Source organism: Rhincodon typus, chromosome 33 (genome assembly GCF_021869965.1).
Source record: "Rhincodon typus isolate 14 chromosome 33, sRhiTyp1.1, whole genome shotgun sequence".
NCBI classification, from domain to species: domain Eukaryota; kingdom Metazoa; phylum Chordata; class Chondrichthyes; order Orectolobiformes; family Rhincodontidae; genus Rhincodon; species Rhincodon typus.
In genome coordinates this window covers 32,811,152-32,832,830 of record NC_063364.1, presented here as the reverse complement: position 1 = coordinate 32,832,830, position 21,679 = coordinate 32,811,152, and the positions used below count along the sequence as shown (strand labels likewise).

General features: G+C 44.1%; 1 protein-coding gene across 1 annotated transcript in view; it reads left to right on the top strand.

Moving 5' to 3' along the window:
* The window catches only part of rasgrf1 (Ras protein specific guanine nucleotide releasing factor 1), a 96,767-nt gene that overhangs the window by 61,139 nt on the left and 13,949 nt on the right, over positions 1–21,679 (top strand). The window contains exons 8-18 of the mRNA XM_048616029.1: positions 1,380–1,489; positions 3,412–3,530; positions 3,995–4,155; positions 6,092–6,155; positions 6,982–7,118; positions 8,596–8,678; positions 9,959–10,207; positions 12,992–13,362; positions 18,047–18,172; positions 19,821–19,991; positions 20,558–20,664. Coding sequence (XP_048471986.1) covers positions 1,380–1,489; positions 3,412–3,530; positions 3,995–4,155; positions 6,092–6,155; positions 6,982–7,118; positions 8,596–8,678; positions 9,959–10,207; positions 12,992–13,362; positions 18,047–18,172; positions 19,821–19,991; positions 20,558–20,664 — 1,698 coding nt within the window. The remainder of the gene's footprint in view (positions 1–1,379; positions 1,490–3,411; positions 3,531–3,994; positions 4,156–6,091; positions 6,156–6,981; positions 7,119–8,595; positions 8,679–9,958; positions 10,208–12,991; positions 13,363–18,046; positions 18,173–19,820; positions 19,992–20,557; positions 20,665–21,679) is intronic.

Genomic DNA, 21,679 nt, shown 5'->3' with positions numbered 1-21,679 from the left:
GAGCTGGAGGAACACAGCAGACCAGACAGCATCAGAGCAGCAGGAAAGTTGACGTTTCGGGTCAGGACCCTTCTTCAGAAATGAAGGGTCCTGACCTGAAACGTCAACTTTCCTGTTCCTCTGAAGCTGCCTGACCTGCTGTGTTCCTCCAGCTCCACACTGTGTTATCTCTGACTTCAGCATCTGCAGTTCTTACTATTTCTGAGTGAGTCAGAACCTTATCAATACCTGTTTCCAGTTGATGGGAGCTTGGTGTAACAGGTAACAATGGGCTGTAAAAAGTCATTGATCACACTGCCAACATTAGGTCTGCACTGTGGGGGGCAAACTTCAGCGTCTGTTCATTTTGTTTGTGTGTAACTTTCCTGCCTGTAAGTAAAGCTTATGCTTGTATTTGTCAGATTCCTTGCCTGAATGTGGTGATCCCATTCTGGGTCATGACAAACTGTGAGTCTATGGTGGGAACTGGGGACAGAGTAACATTGGGATACAGAATGTTCAGACATAGATACAGACAAATAAACAGTATATCCTGGTTACACAGTGGCTAGGGAGAGAGGATGCAGTTGTGTGTGTGAGGGAGTGTCAGCCATGCCAGCTCTGAGCTGTGGGATGTATGGCCTTGAGGTGGCGGACAACCCCAAATTGCCAACACTAATCTGAGTTTTTAAAAGCCTTTGAAAGATGGCACACTGGTCCTTCAGTGGGTATCCGAGGAATAGCATGTTCTTCCATGTAGTGCCGGCACATGGTAACATTAGGTGGAACTCAGATGTGAGAGCTGCCAGAGGGGAGGGTAGGTAATAAGATATGAGAAAGAGTACTGAGATATGGTAAGAAAACTTGCTGGGCTGCAAGAATCCTTCCAAAACACTCAATGCAACCCACACATGGCCAAAATAAAATCAATGTAAGGATTCAGCCCTGATTCAGCAACTGAGTTTTACACCTGGTCTGATTTTGTGCGGAACTAACAACGGTTAAAATTAGGGACAGGCACCTTTATTATGCCTAGTAACACAAACATGCTGATTCATTATCAGACATGATGTGTTATGAGCAAAGAGCAATTTCACCCCTAAAGTCTCCTGCTAGGAGCTTCCTCATCCACCTCCAAAAACTGGTTCATCTTAGAAAGGCTACTTTGTTGAATGTTTTTAAGCAAAGCTGGATAGTTTTTTGAACAGTAAAGGAATTAAGGGTTATGGTGAACAGGCAGGTAAGTGGAGCTGAATCCATGAAAAGATCAGCCATGATCTTATCGAATGATGGAGCAGGCTCGACTGGGTCCACTCCAGCTCCTAGTTCTTATGTTCTTAAAGTGAGCTTGGTTTTTCCAAACCAATCCCTGAACTGGTTTCTCTTCCTTTCTGTGCCAGATCCCCAGGTACATCTTGACCCTGCATGAGCTGCTGGCCCACACACCTCATGAACACGTGGAGAGGAAGAGCCTGGAGTACGCAAAGTCAAAACTGGAGGAACTTTCACGGTTAGTAGCACAGCACAACAGAATGAAGCAGTGCTGTCCCCTGGCAGGAGTTTCAATTAATTATCCATCACCAAGCTCTGTGATTCAAGTTGAGTTACTTGGTGTTTCAAACCCAGAGTTTATCAATGCGTTTATTAAGCTTTTCAATCATGCATGGTGTCAGACAGAGACCTGCAGCTGAGAATCCATCTCTTTTCCAATTAAAATTGTAGCTCAAAGCGACAAGATCCATTGTACATGACTCAGAAAGGTAAAGCAAAACAGAACAGAACAGAAATCACAAATGTGATACCAGGTTTGGCAGATTGTAGAAGGGGTTGTAAAGGAATGAATGTAAGGAACTTAAAGAAATGACCCTCCTGTTGCCTGTTGATGGATCTCGTCCATTGTACACGTGCAACAAGAGAGACGAGAACTTGCTGAGCTGCTGGCTTCCTATTGTGGCCACAGGTGACCTGGCTAGAAGGCTAAATAAAAACCGAAAGAACTGTGGATGTTGTAAATCAGGAACAAAAACAAAGTTGCTGGAAAAGCTCAACAGCTCTGGCAGCATCCGTGAAGGAAAAAGTACAGTTAACGTTTCAGGTCTGGTGACCCTTCCTCAGAACTAGTTAACTGGTTTTTCCCTTCACAGGTGCTGCCAGACCTGCTGAGCTTTTCCAGCAACTTCGTTTTTGTTCCTGACTAGAGGGCTCTTCAGGCTGGATCGGAGAGAACCTTCACCATCACAGCCCAGGATAAATTTGAAAATCAGTGAACTGTTCCATCACAGCAGGGCTCAGGCAATGAAAGGAAAACTGCTTCCGAGTATCAGTTACTTCTCAAATCTGTCCCTGATTGAGTGGGCAGGATTTCTCCAGACATCTGGGGAAGAAAAGTCCAAATAGCAGAATCATGGAATTGTTACAGCACAGAGAGAAAGTGTTTGGCCCATTCCCTGCAGTCTGAATGAGCAATTCACTTCATGCCATTCAAATGTCTTCTCCTTATGACTGGCCAATTCTCTTATTGTTTGAGCCAGCGTCGTCCACGCCGTCAGGGAGTTGATTCCAGACCCAAACACCAGCTGCATACAAACAATTTTACTCATGTTGCCTTTGCATCTTTTACCAATTGTTTTAAATTTGTACCCTTTCATTTTCAATCCTTTCACTATTGGGAACAGTTTCTCCCTTAACTACTCTGTCCGGACACCCTCAAGTTTGAACACTTCAATTTAAATCTCCTCTTAAGCTCTCCAAGGAAAATAGTCCCAACTTCTATAATTACCTGAATAATTGAAGTTCTTCATCCCTCAACCCATTCTTGTAAATCTTTTGTGCATTCTCTCCAATCTTTCATGTCCTCCTGAAAGTACATCCACACAATTTTGCCAGTTTTCACAATGTTCTCCTGGTCTCTCCCCTTCCCACACTGGCCTTTAGCCTATTTCCAAATCACCGTTCCCCTCCACAGGCCTCCCCCTCCTTGGAATTGATTTTTCTGCATTTGTGGTTGCCATGCCTACATTCCAGATGCCATTCTGACGTGACACTGGATGCAGCCTGGCTATTCCACCAAAGACATCCTCTTTTATACACTGCACCTCAAACAGAGATCAGGGGATCATGTTCAGCATGAGAAACCAGAAATTATTTTCCCTTCTGCAGGTGAGCAATTTCTGTATTCCATTGTAGCACCATTTCCCAGCAGTGAGTGGAATAGCCAACCTCAGCACAGTTCAGGGATTAAAGCTGGGACCATCCGACAGACGAAAACAGCTTGCACACCAGGGACCACACTCCTAACATCCGAGACAAACCCATTTAGATTTTATGGTTGTTGACAATGAATAGATGGAGCTTGAACACTGTCTTGTTATGAAATGGTGTTAGATATGAGAGTTTGTCAGCGGGGATTCACCTGTTTACATTCTCCTCCAGAATAATGCATGATGAAGTAAGTGAAACGGAAAACATTCGCAAGAACCTTGCCATTGAAAGGATGATAGTGGAGGGATGTGAGATCCTCCTGGACACCAGCCAGACATTTGTACGACAAGGTAATATGAGATCACACGGCTGTGTCTTGGCTAGATTCAATGATGGGTTTTATTAAGTTATGGGTGGATAACTGCTGTTGGCTCTGTTTGTGGAGATCCTAGCACATGACCTCTCTTCCAGATTCACATAGAACATAGAACATAGAGTAGTACAGCACAGTACAGGCCCTTCGGCCCACAATGTTGTGCCGACCTATTATCCTATTAAGATCAATCTATCCTGCATACCTTACATTTTACTATCATCTCTTCTTCATTTTGTGTAGCTGAACACACTTTCAACAACAGGAAAGATACCACGGTTATTTTAAACAAACAAAAAAAAGATACAAATATCTTCTGTTTGCGTTTTGGCTGTGATAGAATTTTAAGAGACGATAAAACAAATTGTAAGTCTTGTACTCAATCTTACCTTGACAGTGACATTTTTCTCCTAATAATGACCTGATCTTTTCTTTGACCAGGGTCACTTATCCAAATACCAATGACTGAGAAAGGGAAAATTACTCGAGGCCGGTTGGGATCGCTATCCCTGAAAAAGGAAGGCGAAAAGCAATGTTTTCTGTTCTCCAAACACTTGATAATATGCACCAGAGGATCAGGCGGAAAACTCCATCTAACAAAAGTAAGTGCCCCACTGCATCGTTCCACTGAGTCCCATGGTTTCAGACATTTAATAAAAGCCTAGAAATGATTTGTCATTCCTGCATTTGAATAAGAGAGAGACAAGCAAGCAAAGACAAACTAAGCAATTCAGGCCCTCCTAGTCCAAATCTTCTATTTCTCCAACATTCCAATTCAGAGAATTGTAGAATGATACAGCACAGGTGGCAAATCAGCCCATCATAGCTGTGCTAGCGCTGTGAAAGCACCACCATTAAGACCCCATTCCCTGTTGTTTTTTTTCTCCACAGCCATACCCAACTTTCCTTTTACAAGTGTTTATCCAATTCCCTTCTTAAAGTTACGACAATCTGTTTCCACAGCCTTATAGTTCTTTTGCCAATCATCTTAATTCTGTCGCCTCTAGTCACCAATCTCTCTCAATTTCTGATGTTGATGTGAGCAGAACATTCACTTGACCCATTCGGAGATCTGTCTACCTTTCCATGATTCTACCGTATCATCCTCACAGTTGTTCTGCTTTCCCTTTTTATGCTGTTTGACAGTAAATATGTGAGTATATCAGAAGCAGTAAAGAGAATCCAGCACTGCCTCCCTGGGTGAAGTGTCTCTGACCATTGGGGAGGCTAATTGGAAGGGTGAAATGAAATTGAGAGGCTGTGATGGAGTTTCTGACCATGTATTGTCTGGTATACGTGACAGGCAGCCCATCAGAGGGTCGCATCTCGCCTTCACCCATTTCTTTTCTTTTCTTTTCCATTCTTCCCTTTTCTGGAGGTGTGCACTCCCCCCTGATATTCTGTCCCACAGCTCAATGTCAACTTGGTTTTCTTTGGTCTGCAACTTACTTCCACCGTGCAGTACGTTCAGGTGCGCTGCCCAGCACTGCCCATTGCAGATTAGACAGATCAGGCCCAGGCTGGCCCCCTGATGACGCTGACTCTCACTAAGCTTCAGTTCTGGCTCCCCTCCTACACCTCCCCATACTAACCTCAGTGGGAGCAGAATGGTTCACAGTATTGTGCTGGCCTCAGGCTGAAGACTATGGTATGCGTACTGGGGAGTTCAGCCTGGAGTGCTGTGATTCAAGTTCACCATTGAGTATAATTCCAGCCAAAACTTGGTGTTCTCCCAGATTTGGTGGTCTCTTCCTCTCCACCATTTATCCATTAGGAATGCTGACTGGCAGAGTTTCTCCTTAACCACAGGGAACTCCAGTTTACCACAGCATCTTAATGTTTTGCTAGTTCATTATCCATTAACCCAACAACTAGTTGGTAGTGCAGTGGCTCAGTGGTTACTACTGCTGCCTCTCAGCACCATGGACCCAGGTTCAATTCCAGCCTTGAACGACTGTCAGTGTGGAGTTTGCACATTTTCCCCGTGTCTGCATGTGTTTCCTCCGGCTCTAGTTTCTTCCCACAGTATACAGGTTAGCTGGATTGGCTGTGAGAAATGAAGGGTTACAGGGATAGGGTAGGGGGGATGGTGGGTCTGGGTGGGATACTCTTTGGAGGGTTGGTGTGGACTTGATAAGCCAAATGGTCTCCTTTCACACTCTAGGGATTCTATGATTCTAATCAAATGTGAAACATTTCCTCATTTCTGTGACTTAAATTTATATCAGAGAAAGTATGTACCCACCAAAAAGGGGCTGAACTTGCCACTACCTTCACTGATTTGCAGACAAGATTCCTCAGCCCTCCACTGCTGCACCCTTTTTTAACACTGCACCATTGGTTTATATTGTCTCTCCGTGTTCTTCCTCCTGAAATACATCACTTCACACTTCTCTGTTACATTTCATGTCCCATCTGTGTCTCTGTTTCACCTATGCTGGGCATGTGTCTTACAGATTATTTCAGATGGGAGAAGGAGTGTAATAATTGTTTTTGTAGAACTTTGCTTCCCTTGTAATGTTTGGAACTGCCTTACAGAATGGAGTACTTTCACTTATCGACTGCACATTGATGGAAGACACAGAAGCCACAGAAGATGAATGTATGTCAAACATGTTAAGAGATTTATGAAGTTGTGTGATAAGTGTGCATGTGGTGTGTGTGAATGTGTCAGTATCTGTGTCTGGGTGTGTTTACATGTATCTGGGACTGATAGTGTGTGCATGTGTTTCTGTGCTTGTGTATGTGTGCATGCAGTTGTGTGTTATGTGTGTGTATGTCTGTGTGTGTATATGAGGGTTGTTATGTTCAGTTGGTAGTTTTCTTGCCTCTGAATCACAAATTTCTGGCTTCAGGTCCATAGTAGGGCTTGAGCATACAAAGTTGAGAGTGAAACTACAATGCAGTGCTGAGGGAGCACTGCACTGTTGGAGGTGGTGTCTTTCAGATACAGCTAAGGTCCCAATGCCAGCTGGGGTCAATGTAAAAGATCCCATTGCGGTATCTGGAAGAACAGCATGACGGTTTTTCTCCGGCCAATACCTATCCTTCCATCACTTGCATTAAACACAGAGGATCAGATCATTGTCACAATGCTCATTGTCATCATAAAAATGTTGGCACAATACGAGCCGTAGTCTGTGATGCTAACATGACCTCAGTGTGAGCGTGTGGGGTGTAGGGAGTGTAGATGTGAGTGTGAGTATAGGTGTGGGGGGTGAGATGGGGGAATGTGGAGGTGTGATCTGAGATCTTTCTGACAGGGAGATGGGGAACATTCCAAACCCAGTTGTCAGCCTGCAAGTACTATATCTTTCCTTGGAATGGTGTGTGATGGAGGTAGATTACAAACAGAACGAGGACAGAATGCAAGATCACCAGAAATATTCCTGTTGGAAAACAATGTCTCTGTTCTTTAAATCTGCCAGCTCGGGGATTGGGACAGGAACTGGAACACCTTGACTTTAAAATTGTTGTGGAGCCAAAAGACACCCCTTCCTTCACAGTGATTCTGGTGGCTTCGTCACGTCAGGAGAAAGCAGCCTGGACAAGTGACATCAGCCAGGTGAGTAAACGCTCATACAAGTCATCTAGCGCAAAACATCATCCACCATCTTACCCATGTCAACACAATGAGAAACCTACTCAAATAAACCCTACTCCTCCTGCTCTGTTCCATTTATACTGTGCATCTCCATTCAAGTAGTTATCTAATTCGCAGTGTTAATCCATAAGACCATAAGACCATAAGATGTATGAGCAAATGTAGGCCATTCAGCCCCTCAAGTCTATTCTGCCATTCAATAAGATCATAGCTGAGCTCATAATTCTCAACTCCACTTGCGGGCCTTAATCCCATAACCGCTCATTCTCTTATTGATTAAAATTCTGTCTATCTCTGCCTAGAATATACTTAATGACCCAATGTCAATAGCCATAAAGAGTTCTACAGATTCATGATCCTCTAAGAGAAAAAAATCGTTCCTCATTTCAGTTTTGAATATATAACTCCTTATTCTGAGATGATACCCTCTGGTCCTAGAGTCTCTCACAAGCAGAAACAACTCCTCCATATCTATGAGACAGTAAGGAGTGCAGATGCTGGAAGTCAGAGTCAATAAACATGGAGCTGGACAAACACAGCAGGTCAGACAGCACCAGAGGAGCAGAAAAGTCAATGCTTCAGGCTAAAAACCCTCCAGGTCCCTAAGAATCTTATATGTTTGAATACAGTCGCCTCTCATTCTTCTAAACTCTGATGAGAACTCCTTCATTCCTATGAGGAAGGACCAGCAGAGACTCGCATTGAATTCTGGTCCTGCTGACATTGTCCATAACCTGAAGAATAAAACACATGATGGCCAATTTTCACAAAATGTCTCCCACCACGAGCTAAGGAAATGAACAGCCAGTTATTTGGTACTGACTGAGCACGGGCTTAACAGACAATGATTCCCTGCCCTCCTTTGCATTGCCATTGGCTCTTGTACATTCACTGAACTCAATTTAATATTTTGCTGAAAAGAACACTTCTGGCATGTCACACTCCATCATTACTGAACAAAACCAGCAAAGAGATAGAAAACAGGATAATTCCTCCTTAATCAGTTTTTATTTGATAAATAGAAGGTTTAAGATATTGTGTGACAGAGATTTTAATCCATTTAGTGGAATAACACTTCCATTAAAATAGCAATGATGTGGAGGTGCTGGTGTTGGACAGGGATGGACAAGGTCAGAAGTCACCAACAGGTTTATTTGAAATCACAAGCTTTCGGAGCGCTGTTCCTTCATCAGATGAAGTGACCTGACCTGTTGGACGAAAACCTGGTGCCGTGTGACTTCTGACCTTGTATTAAAATAGCAGGGAGAAGAACTTGATTTAGCTGCATAGGTGTTGGTACAATGAAAAAGCAGGAGGCCATTGAGTCCCTCGAGACTGTTTCACATTGTTCTGATGATAACATTAGCGAAAAGTAATTTAAGTTTTTAAATCTCACTAGAATTCTGTACAGTTTACTGAATTCTTTCCTTCTCTCTAGTGCATAGACAACATTCGATGCAATGGTCTGATGATGAATGCATTTGAAGAGAATTCAAAAGTCACTGTTCCTCAGATGATTAAGTAAGTGCGTTTTGCTGTGTTATTTCCCCAGTTTTACCCTCACCTTGTCAAATAATGAAAAGAGTCCCATGTTCCTTCTCTTGATTGGATTAACGCAGTCTATCCCAATAAACTCGTCATGGGACTCGGAAACTCTCTGGTATACCCAATGGATTATTGTCCAATCTCTATCTCTGGTAAGTGCAGGGATATATCATTTCCTGGGGGATGGTGGGTTATTTTTCCTCCCGGTCCTTAGCATTGAGCAAGCCCAGGTCCCACGGGAAGTGGGTTTATCTCGGACTGTTCTTAGCTATAGTGATGCAACAGAAACCAGCGCCCCTTCGATCAGAGATGCGTACAGCACAGAAAGAAATCATTCAATCAATTGTGCCTCTTTGAAACGTTATACTACTATTCTTGCTTTCCTGTCTGCACCTATATTTTCCCCCTTTTTATCTGAATCTGTATTTGCAAAGTCAGAATAGAATGTGTTTCCACCACTCATTAAGCCAGTACATTCCAGATCACAATTCACTGTGTAAAAAAAAATGAGTATATTTCTTGCTGCATTCGTCACTGACTTCCTTCCAGCTGTCCTCATGAGTCAAGGCATAAAATACAATAGCAAGGAGGTTATGATAGAGTTGGATATAAGCTGAGTTAGACCCCAGCTGGAGCACTGTGAGCAGTTCTGGTCACCACACTATAGGAAGGATGTGATTGAACCAGAGAGGGTGTAAAGGAGATTCACTAGGATGTTGCCTGTCCTGGTGTGATTCAGTTATGGAGACTGACTAGATAGGAAAGCAATCTGAGCCTTAGAGCAGAGAAGGCTGGGGGGGTGGCTGGGAGAGAACTGATTGAGGTGCACAAAGTTTTAAGGGGCAAGGATAGGGTAGATAGGGAGAAAGTTTTCCCATTGGTCAATAACCACGGGTTGCAGTGATAATCTGAGGAACTGAAGCTTTAGAGGGTATTTGAAATGTTTTCACACCCAGCCAGATTTGGATATCTGAAATTCACTGCCTAAAAGGGTGGTAGAAACAAAACATTAGGATATTTAAAACTATTGAGATGAGCATTTGAAATGCCAGACCCTACAAAACAAGAGGCCGAGTGCTGGGACATGGGATTCGAATGGATTGATCTTTGATGACGAGTTGAACACGATGGGCCAAAGGGCCTCACTCTGTGCTGTAAAATCTCTATGGCTTTAGCTATGCCTTTGTAAATTTTCCAGATAATCTTAACCTGCTTTGCTGACCACATTGCTAATGCTGTTATACTGCGATTGACAGGTCTGACACAAGCCTATACTGTGATGATGTTGACATACGATTCAGCAAAACCCTCAATTCCTGCAAAGTACTCCAGATTCGTTATGCAAGTGTGGAACGCTTGTTGGAACGCCTGACTGATCTCCGCTTCTTGAGTATAGACTTCCTCAACACGTTCTTGCATTCATATCGAGTTTTCACTACGGCTGACGTTGTGCTGAACAAGCTCATCACCATCTACAAGAAGCCAATAAGTGCAATACCTGCAAGGTGTCCATTTGTGTGATAGTTCCCTATTCATGTGTAATGCATTTTAAGGCGCATATGTCTGAGACCAAATGTGTGGTTGTGAGGGTGCTCACGTCTACGTGATAGCGACCTTAGGAAGGTCCGTGAGAAAGTGTGAGATTGTTTGTATGTTTGTATATTTGACAGGGAGTGTGTGAGAGTACGCTGTACTGCAACAAATAGTAAAAAAGCAAGTCTGCTCTGGTCACTGGGTAGTAATTTCATCAATATTTCCGCGAAGATTTTTGCTGATCAATTTCTTTAATGAAGTGATTGATTTCTTGTTTCATTGTCGGCATTTATCAACGTTTTTGTTAAATTTGCTAACAGCTCAACAAGATCAAAGATAATGTTTTGCAGTATATTTTCTCTGTATAAATTGTATGACTTTCTTTTCATCACAATTTTCTGATTTAAAATCAACAGATGCTTTCCGATGAGCAATCCGAGATTGTGAGGGAGCTCTGCGAACATTTGAGATACGGGCATTCGCCATTCCACTCATTTAGCCCGTAGTGCAAACAGAAATATTTGTTCTCAGGTTGATTATTGATCCATTTTAATTCCTTATGTTCCGGGACAGAGTGGGTTGGTGCCCAATTTCAGATATTAAAACCAGAACTGCATCCAGACCAATATCATGCCTCAGCCAACACAAATGTTGGCAGTGAGCCACAGGTAACTCATTTTCCACTGGCTTAAATCTTTTACTGTCTACTTTATGGGCAGGGGCACAGAGCAAAGTGCCAGGAAGTGAAAGGAGAAGTGAACAAGTCGAAGGTAACAGCCCTGGGATGAGCTTTGGAGCCAAGATGCCCATTCCTGCCCCACTTAGCTCTGTGAGCTCCTTGTGAAACTAGGTTTTCTTTGGCTGGAGGTGGCTGAAGACAACAGAGCTATCCACTCCTGACCCCTGCCCCATGCCACACAAATGGGTTTCTACATAATGGCTCACAAGATACATCCTGCCCTTCCTTTTAGTAATGGGAGAATTTAGAGCACAAAGGGTGGCGATTCAGTCTATTGTGTCCACACTGGCTGTTAAAAAGACACTGACCTTTAAGACTGGCTTAAGAGATTGTGGCATCTTCTGTACTCATCAAGTGATTCACAAAATGCTGAGGTGTTCTGCTTCTTCGCTACTTTGGGCATTGAATTCCAGACTCTTACTCCCATCCTATCGCTGGGTGGAAAATATTCTCTTCAATTCTCTCTAATCCTTTTACCAGTTATGTCAAATAAATGCCCCCTATTTATTGACCCCCGTGGAGAAGAAAATGGGCCCTTCATAATTTTATGGACCACAATTAAATCTTCCCTCTGTTCCAAAGAGAAGCACCAATCCAGACTTTCCTTTATAAGTAAAATTCCTCAGAGCTGGCAACATCCTGCTAAACCTAGTCCCGTGTGACCAAACAGCTGAACACTTCTAGGTGGCCTGCAAACTGATTCAATCCAATCTTGACTGAGTCATTTTTCAGGGTCCCATCATACTCGAATACTGTTCCCCATTAATTTGGGTTCATTTAATACCTGAAACCCAGGTGTAGCAACCTTCAATTTCTGTCTCAGTAAATCCTTCCAAGTAATGTTTCCAAAAACAAAGGTTGGTAGAGTTGTGGACAGCATCGAGGGCTGTTGTAGGCTGCAACGGGACATTAAAAGGATGCAGAGCTGGGCAAAGAAGTGGCAGATGGAATTCAACCCAGAAAAGTGTGAAGTGATTCATTTTGAAAGGTCGAATTTGAATGCAGAATACAGGGTTAATGGCAGGATTCTTGGCAGTGTGGCGGAACAGAGGGATCTTCGGGTCCACGTCCATAGATCCCTCAAAGTTGCTACCCAAGTTGATACAGTTGTAATGAAGGCGTATGGTGTGTTAGCTTTCATTGGCAGGGGAATTGAGTTTAAGAGCCGTGAGGTTATGCTGCAGCTCTATAAAACTCTGGTTAAACCGCACTTGGAATATTGTGTTCAGTTCTGGTCACCTCATTATAGGAAAGATATGGAAGCTTTAGAGAGGGTGCAGAGGAGATTTACCAGGATGCTGCCTGGACTGGAGGGCAGGTCTTATAAGGAAAGGTTGAGGGAGCTAGGTGGAGCTTCAGTGGAGCGAAGAAGGATGAGAGGTGACTTGATGGAGATGTACAAGATGATGAGAGGCATAGATAGAGTGGATAGTCAGAGACTTTTTCCCAGGGCGGAAATGACTATTACGAGGGAGCATAATTTTAAGGTGATTGGCGGAAGGTATAGGGGAGATGTCAGCATGGTGGGCATGTGGAATGCACTGCCGGCAGTGGTAGTGGGGTCAAATACTTTAGAGATTTTTAAGCAACTCTTGGATAGGCACATGGAGGATAGTAAAATGTAGGGTATACAGGGTAGATTGATCTTAGTAGGATAATAGGTCGGCACAACATTGTAGGCTGTACTGTTCTATGTTCTATGTTCTAAAACAAATTGGGAAGATTAATAGTCATCCAGACCAAAAAGGGAGAATACTGATGGAACTTCCCATTGAAGGAAAGTGGCTTTCATTCCACAGGGCAATCTATTCATGTCATGATACTTATCGTTAAATAAAATGATGCAATGTGCAGGGTTGCAAGGAAAAGGCAGGAAATTGCCATAATTTTTATTGATTATTTGAAGAGCCAGTGCAGACACAGTGGACTGAGTGACCTCCTGCTCCATAACCATTCAGTAATTCTGTGAATTATACTTCAGTTTTCAGATTAATGTTTGATTTCCTCTCATACCTAGGTCACTTGAACTATTTCTCGCAAGCAGTCAGAATAATAAACTTCTGTACAGGGAACCTCCGAAATCCCCTCGAGCCAGTCGGAAATTTTCCTCCCCACCACCTCTCTCAATTTCCAAGTCATCGTCGCCCATTCGGAGGAGGAAGCTTTCCCTCAACATTCCCATTATTACTGGGGGGAAAGCACTGGATCTTGCCGCGATGACCTGCTCAGCCAATGGCTATGCAAGTATGTACTCTTCCTCATCGCCCTTCAGCAAGACCGCCCTAGATATCAATAAACTGTATGTGTCCAGTACTTATTCCAACAAACTCCCTGGTGAGCCAGAAACCAAATTGGATAAGCCTGAAGATATTGGTCTTGGCAAAGGAGGTGAGCTGTTGACATGATTGCGTTGTGCTAATGAGTAAAAGTAAAGTTGCCAGAGGACCATGGGGCTGCTCTCTTATTAGAGAGAGACGACTGGTGATGGTCTAACCTGCGGGTCACCAATGCCTCAGGTGAGGGGGGAAGTTGAGAAGGAAGAACCTTCATAGTAACCTCTGCTGGTGCATGAATTGACCCTACACTGTCAGCCTCACTCTGCATTGCAAACCAGCCATCCAGCCAACTGGGTGAGCCAACTCAATGAATACAAATCAGGAGAAAGGACAATGCTATATCGTTGAGCAGTTTTTCCACCGCCTCCGCCTCCGCACTTACTTCTTCAACCGTGAGCCTAACACTCCCTCTACTGACCCCCTTCTCCCACCTCCAACACACCCCCTCCTCCTGGACACCACCCCAAGGCCTCCTACCCTCCCTCGACCTCTTCATCTCCAACTGCCGTCGAGACATCAATTGCCTCAACCTCTCCACCCCTCTCACCGACTCCAACCTCTCCCCCGCAGAACGTGCAGCCCTCCGCTCCCTCTGCTCCAACCACAACCTCACCATAAAACCCACAGACAAGGAAGGCGCAGTTGTAGTATGGCGCACTGACCTCTACATCGCCGAGGCCAGGCACCAACTCTCCGACACCTCCTCCTACCGCCCCCTTGATCATGACCCCACCCCCAACCACCAAACCATCCTCAACCTCATCACTTCAGGTGACCTTCTACCCACAGCCTCCAACCTCATCGTTCCCCAACCCCGCACCGCCCGCTTCTATCTCCTTCCCAAAATCCACAAACCTGACTACCCTGGTCGACCCATTGTCTCCGCCTGCTCCTGCCCCACCGAACTTATCTCCACCTATCTCGACTCCATTTTCTCCCCCTTGGTCCAGGAACTCCCTACCTACGTCCGTATCACCACCCACGCCCTCCACCTCCTCCAGAACTTCCAATTCCCCGGTCCCTAACACCTCATCTTTACCATGGGCGTCCAGTCCCTATACACCTGCATTCCCCATACAGATGGCCTAAAGGCCCTCCGCTTCTTCCTGTCCTGCAGGCCCGACCAGTCCGCCTCCATTGTCACCCTCATCCGCTTAGCCGAACTCGTCCTCACCCTCAACAACTTCTCTTTCAATTCCTCCCACTTCCTACAGACAAAGGGGGTGGCCATGGGTACCCGCATGGGCCCAAGCTATGCCTGCCTCTTTGTAGGTTACGTGGAACAATCCCTCTTCCGTACCTACACTGGCCCTAAACCCCATCTCTTCCTCCGTTACATTGATGACTGTATCGGCGCCGCCTCGTGCTCCCACGAGGAGCTTGAACAGTTTATCAACTTCACCAACACCTTCCACCCCAACCTTAAGTTCACCTGGACCATCTCCAATACCTCTCTCTCCTTCCTGGACCTCTCTGTCTCCATCTCTGGCAACCACCTAGAAACCGATATCCATTTCAAGCCCACCGACTCCCACAGCTACCTAGAATACACCTCCTCCCACCCACCTTCCTGCAAAAATGCCATCCCCTATTCCCAATTCCTTCGCCTCCGCCGCATCTGCTCCCAGGATAAGGCATTCCACTCCCATACACCTCAGATGTCCTCATTTTTCAAGGACCGCAACATCCCTCCCTCAGTGGTCGAGAACGCCCTCGACCGTGTCTCCCACAACTCATCCCTCACACCCCTTCCCCGCAATAACAACAAAAACAGAATCCCCCTCGTCCTCATGTACCACCCCACCAACCTCCGGATCCAACGCATCATCCTCCGACACTTCCGCCATCTGCAATCCGACCCCACCACCAAAGACAATTGTCCCTCCCCACCCTTATCTGCTTTCTGGAGGGACCACTCTCTCCGGGACTCCCTTGTCCGCTCCACACTCCCCTCCAGTCCCACCACACCCGGCACTTTTCCCTGCAACCGCAGGAAGTGCTACACCTGCCCCTACACCTCCCCTCTCACCCCCATCCCAGGCCCCAAGAAGACTTTCCACATCAAGCAGATGTTCACCTGCACATCTGCTAATGTGGTATACTGCATCCGCTCTTCCCGTTGTGGCCTCCTCTACATCGGGGAAACCAAGCGGAGGCTTGGGGACCGCTTTGCAGAACACCTATGCTCGGTTCGCACTAAACAACTGCACCTCCCAGTCGCGAACCATTTCAACTCCCCCTCCCATTCCTCAGACGACAAGTCCATCCTGGGCCTCCTGCAGTGCCACAACGATGCTACCCGAAGGTTGCAGGAACAACAACTCATATTCCGCTTGGGAACCCTGCAGCCCAATGGTATCAATGTGGTCTTCACGAGCTTCAAAATCTCCCCTCCCCCTACCGCATCCCAAAACCAGCCCAGCTCGTCCCCGCCTCCCTAACCTGTTCTTCCTCCCACCTATCCTCTCCTCCCACCCCAAGCCCCAGCCCCATCTCCTACCTACTAACCTCATCCCGCCCCCTTGACCTGTCCGTCCTCCCTGGACTGACCTATCTCCTCCCTACCTCCCCACCTACACTCACCTCTACTGGCTCCATCCCTGCCTCTTTGACCTGTCTGTCTCCTCTCCACCTATCTTCTCCTCTATCCATCTTCTATCCGCCTCCCCCTCTCTCCCTATTTATTTCAGAACCCCCTTCCTCTCCCCTATTTCTGATGAAGGGTCTAGGCCCGAAACGTCAGCCTTCCTGCTCCTCTGATGCTGCTTGGCCTGCTGTGTTCATCCAGCTGTACACCTTGTTATCTCAGATTCTCCAGCATCTGCAGTTCCTACTATCTCTGAAACAATGCAATATCAGGAGTTGCTGGAAAAGCTCAGCAGAGGTCTGGCAGCATCTGTGAGGAAAAAATCAGAATTAACATTTCAGGTCCGGTGATCCTTCCCCCTGACTGATGGTAGTTAGGAAAACGTCGGTTTATATGCAGAAGATAGGGAGGGGAGGGGGTAGGGAGTAAATGATAGGATAAAAGATAGAGCCCAAAGAGAGTGAAGAGCAGCTGGATAGACAAAGGAGTTGATGTGGCTCCGACGATCTGGCTAGGAGTGTGAATAGCTGTTAGTGAGGACTGTGAGTGACTAACAATAGGTAGTGTGTAATGGCAGGCTATGTGATAACAGCACCCACAGTTCTTTCGGTTTTTAATGCTATGTCAGGGTCAGATCCTGAATTATAATATTATTTATTCTAAGGAGGTGAGTGTTGCTGACAAGGTGAGCAATTATTGTTCCATCCATAATTCTCTTTGAGGAGGTTGTAGTGAGCTGCCTCCTTGTCCTGCTACAGTCTATGTGGTATAGGTAGACCAACAATGCCCTTAGGGAAGGAATTTCAGGATTTTAAGCCAGTGACATTTAAGAAATGACGACTTGTTTCCAAGTCAGGATGATGAATGGCCTGGAGGGGAACTTGCAGGGAATGGTGTTCTCATGTACCTGATGCGCAGTGAACACCAGGTGACAGCAAATAGTTAATTTCAGTTGCAGACATTAGTCATTGCAGGTTATTTACAGATAAATTATCAAACACATGCAATTTACCTGGGTGCTCCGACATTCGAAAAATATGTTCAGCATTCTAATGAGCTTGCTCAAGTATAGTTAGCGGTAACCTTGTGAGTGAGGTTACTGATGCCAAATCACTCCACATATTTAATCACCAGAAATGAATAAATATTCATTGTGAAGTTTATTCTAGTCACCAAGCATTGAAGTGAGGCGATACCAGTCAAAGAATTCTAGGAAACCCAAGGCCCAGTGTTTGAGCAGGCAGGCAGACAGAGGATTAGATCCTGAAATTATGACAGAAACCAGTGGATGATAAATGAAACTGGTCTTTTTACTATCTCATTTGCAATCCCACTGCCACTCGTTTACATTGCAATAGGCTACAGCACTTCACTAGCTCTCACTTCTCAGCTGTACTGAGTTACCTTTGGCAGCCTAGACCTGGGTTCAGGGCTCTTGTGGTACAGTGGTAGTGGCCCTACCTCTGAGCCAGGAGACCTGGGTTCAGGGTCTACCTGCTCTAAGTGAGTGTTGTAACATCTCTGAACAGGTTGATTAGAAAATATCTAGACTCTAAAGGCTTCAAACAATTCTGGACAGGAAAGAAGTCACAAGTTGGGCCTGGTTTCAATACCCACCTGCTCAAGCAGTATATAATATCATGTCTGAGCAGGTCAGTCAGCAAATATCTACCTCTGAATTTGATGGCGGTACCAGTATAGCTGGCAATGCACTTTCAGGTGGTAATGATTTTATTTCCTGCCCACTGTCTGTGAAGTTTAGGATGGCATTCAGTTCCCAAAAACATGACAACCTGTTTACCCTGTATAGGAATAGTTTAAATTAGCTCAAGTGTGCAAATCTCTTGACTTATATATTTAAGTAGTTGAACAGTAAGTGCTCCAAAAATGGACAACTCATCATCCAAAAAATATATTTATGATTCTTTTTTGTATTTACAGCCAAACTTAGTGCCATATTTATGTACAATAGAGTTAACATTTCTCTTGCAATGCTGACAATGAGAGGTTAATAATTTCAGGGTGGCTCACAGTTGAAAAGAGAATTGTTTGTTTTCCCTGAATGTGAACAGGAATCTGGTATAAAGAACTGAATGGTTGGAGAATATTAAAACCTCCAAACGTTTGATTAATGTCTTGTTCCAAACAGGTGCAGGCAAGACAGTCAAGGAGGATTCTGAGAGCGAGCAGGCTCTTAGTGATGAGGCTGAGACAGAAACTTCACCCAATAAATCTCCAACAACACCAAAAAAACTGAAAGGCAAGAATCCCTCAGGTAAGGACCCAGAGATGGTGTCAACTCACTAGAAGTATAATTCCAGACCACTCACACTCCTCATCACTGTGACTACTGAAAGTCGCCACCCAGGTTGATAGGGTTGATAAGAAGGCGTACGGTGTGTTAGGTTTTATTGGTAGAGGGATTGAGTTTCGGAGCCATGAGGTCATGTTGCAGCTGTACAAAACTCTGGTGCGGCCGCACTTGGAGTATTGCTTACAGTTCTGGTCGCCGCATTATAGGAAGGATGTGGAAGCATTGGAAAGGGTGCAGAGGAGATTTACCAGGATGTTGCCTGGTATGGAGGGAAGGTCTTATGAGAAAAGGCTGAGGGACTTGAGGCTGTTTTCGTTAGAGAGAAGAAGATTAAGGGGTGACTTAATAGAGACATACAAGATGACCAGACGATTAGATAGGGTGGACAGTGGGAGCCTTTTTCCTCGGATAGTGATAGTAAGGGCGTGGAATGCCCTGCCTGCGAAAGTAGTAGACTCGCCAACTTTAAGGGCATTTAAATGGTCATAATGGAAAAGCGTAGGTTAGATAGGCTTCGGATTGGTTTCACAGGTCGGCGCAACATCGAGGGCCTAAGGCCCTTTACTGCGCTGTAATGTTCTATGTTCTATGTACCTACAACCCTGAGAAATCTCTGCACTCTTCCCATTCAGGCCTCTTTCACATCCCTGATTTTCTTTTCACTCCCCGATTGCCGAGCCGAGTTGACTAAGATTTGGAATTCCCTCCCTATACCTCTCTGCCTTACTATTCTGCTCTCCTTTATACTACTCCTTCAAACACAAATCTTTGAGCAAGATTTAGGTTGCCTGCTCTAATGTAGCCATATGTGTCTTCAGCATCAAGCTTTCTCTGTAAACTGCTATTGTTATTTTCTCCAAATATATTCAGTTATTTCTTCATCTCTTGAGAATATCTCTATGTATCTTCTTAATCCTTCTTTTAGAACATTTTGCATTTCTTTGAATTTTACCAAACTATTCTGCAGGGACAGAATACAGATCTTGTTTTTGAAGCTTCCTTTATCTTGTGTTTAAGTAATATAAGTCTTGAAATGAACATGTGAACACTAATTCAATTGATTAAAATTACTATTTGTTGACAGCATAATCTGATTAAAATAATGGTGTTAATATTGCCCATAAAATTATAGGGAACAATATCTTATAATGTACAATTGCAATCATCCCTTATTATTCACATACCATCATCACTTTTCTATGGTTCTATAGTTCAGACACCTAGTGTCTAAGAAATTGGGAGAATAGAATCAAGAACGATTCTTGACCTATTTCTTCCCCCAACTGATTTTCTTCAACTCCCTTCCCACAGTCTTCTTAAGTCAACACAGTCACTGTATATTTTTTATCTTGTCATGAAAACTAATACCACACAGAAAGCCAGTCTTTATACAGTTATATTGTTACTCTCTTATATGGAGAGATAATGTCACTAATATGGAAAATGATATAGGCACTGTACAATATAGAGAATAACAATCCATAGAATATAGAAAATGCTACAAATGAAGTACATAGAATGGCACAGCTACTGTAAGCTGCACCACATCTGAAAATGGCCAGGCATTGCCGAATTAGGATTACTAAAAGGATCTTTTTTGACTCCACAGAATTCTCCCTGTTTTCCTACAACAACGGAGTGGTGGTCACATCCAGCCGGGAAATGGACAATAACCGCAGTGCACTTTCAGCGACCTCAGCCTTTGCCATTGCTACAGCAGGAGCCAATGAGGGCACTCCCACCAAGGAGAAGTTCAGGCGGATGTCCCTGGCCAGCGCAGGTACACATCACACTTTGGCACAGGGGATCCTTATTGCTAATAATTCTTGGTAAATGATTCTATAAATGTGATGGTGCATTCGAGCCAGGTTAATTTATCAATGTTAGGACTGTGGGGACCAACAGAATGGATTGTCTTTTTGTTTACAAAACAAGCAGCAACAGCATAAGTGAAGGAAACATACATTGGAATCCAGCCCATAACAAATTAATCAATTCATCCAGAGAGATAATAGGTCAAGGAACCCCAGGAATTCTAAACTCAGTATATTTTTCCTATTAATTATTTTAATATGGAGAATGACATCTGAAGCTGTGATCCTTCAATATTAGAATCATAAAAATATTCAGTACAGAAGAAGTCCATTCATTCCATCTTGTCTGCACTGGTAAATTTGAAAGAGTGTTATTTTGAGGGATCTGTGTCATAAACAGCAAAGTGTACGTAGCTCTTAAGGGTGTATGTGATGTATCACAGTATTTGATAACATATCACTGTATGTCTAACACATCTGTATCATTTTCCGTTTACTTATTTCTGAATTAATTTTCTTCTGTTGATTCTAGGTTTTCCTACTGATCAAAGAATTTGTGACAAAGAGTTTGTCATTCGAAGAGCAGCAACAAATCGTGTACTCAATGTACTGAGGCACTGGGTCTCAAAGCATTCCCAGGTAGGGCTTAGCCATTAACCTGGCAAGTCAGTGTGATAATCAGTTCAGTGAGTCCCCAAGTTAATTTCTACTGAGAGGATGTGCTCCACACCAATGTGACTTGGCTGATCCTATATTTGTGCAGTAATTATTGGCTGAACCATATGATGAGGCAAAACAATGAGACATAAGCCACAGTTTTAATAAAATAATAAATGTGGCTATTTGTGCAATTGTGTTATTTAGAAAGATTAAAGAATTTGATGGGATAGCAAGAAAAATATATTATTTCCTATTGCTGGGGACTGGGCTGGTGGAGGGGGAGTTTTGAACAAGGGGCAATAAGCCTATATTTAGAGCTCGGTTGTTGAAGGGTGATGTCAGGAAGCACAGGGCAATGCTAGAAAAGGAGCTAGCCTTATGTTATTGGGGTTGATAGGGGTGGACGATGAATGCGACCTCTTCCACTTCAGCTTTATCCCAAGAATAGACATAGAAATATGATTTTAGAACAATTAGCAAACCATTGTAATGGACTGAATAGCTTTCTTCATCTGTATTTATTTCATAACTTTTTTCTCAGAAGTTCTAGACTTATGGTTATTGATGACATGATGCATGAAAGACACAGCGAGATTTAGGTTGAAACAGGGCTATTGGACAAAAGCTCGAGGTTATGTTGCAAAGAAAAGTAAACTCATATCAAAAAGTGGCTCTAAGGCTTCAAACAAGAACTCCCCTTTCATGTTTCAGTGCAGCTGCCACAATGAATTGATTTGGAATTCCAATTACTGCTTCAAGTATACTGCTGACATCAGATCGCAGCCACTGAAGCATCCTTCCCACATCAGGAGAATGATGTAGCCTAGATACACAGCCAGTGGCCAAACCTTTCAAATTGTAATGTTGATGGTAGCCCATTTAAAATGTATCAGTTATTGTTACAATGCTAATTGGAACATCAAAGCTCTTGCATGGACTTTTCAGAGAAAGAAAGGTTGGTGAATGAACTAATGATTGGTGTAATGATATTTGC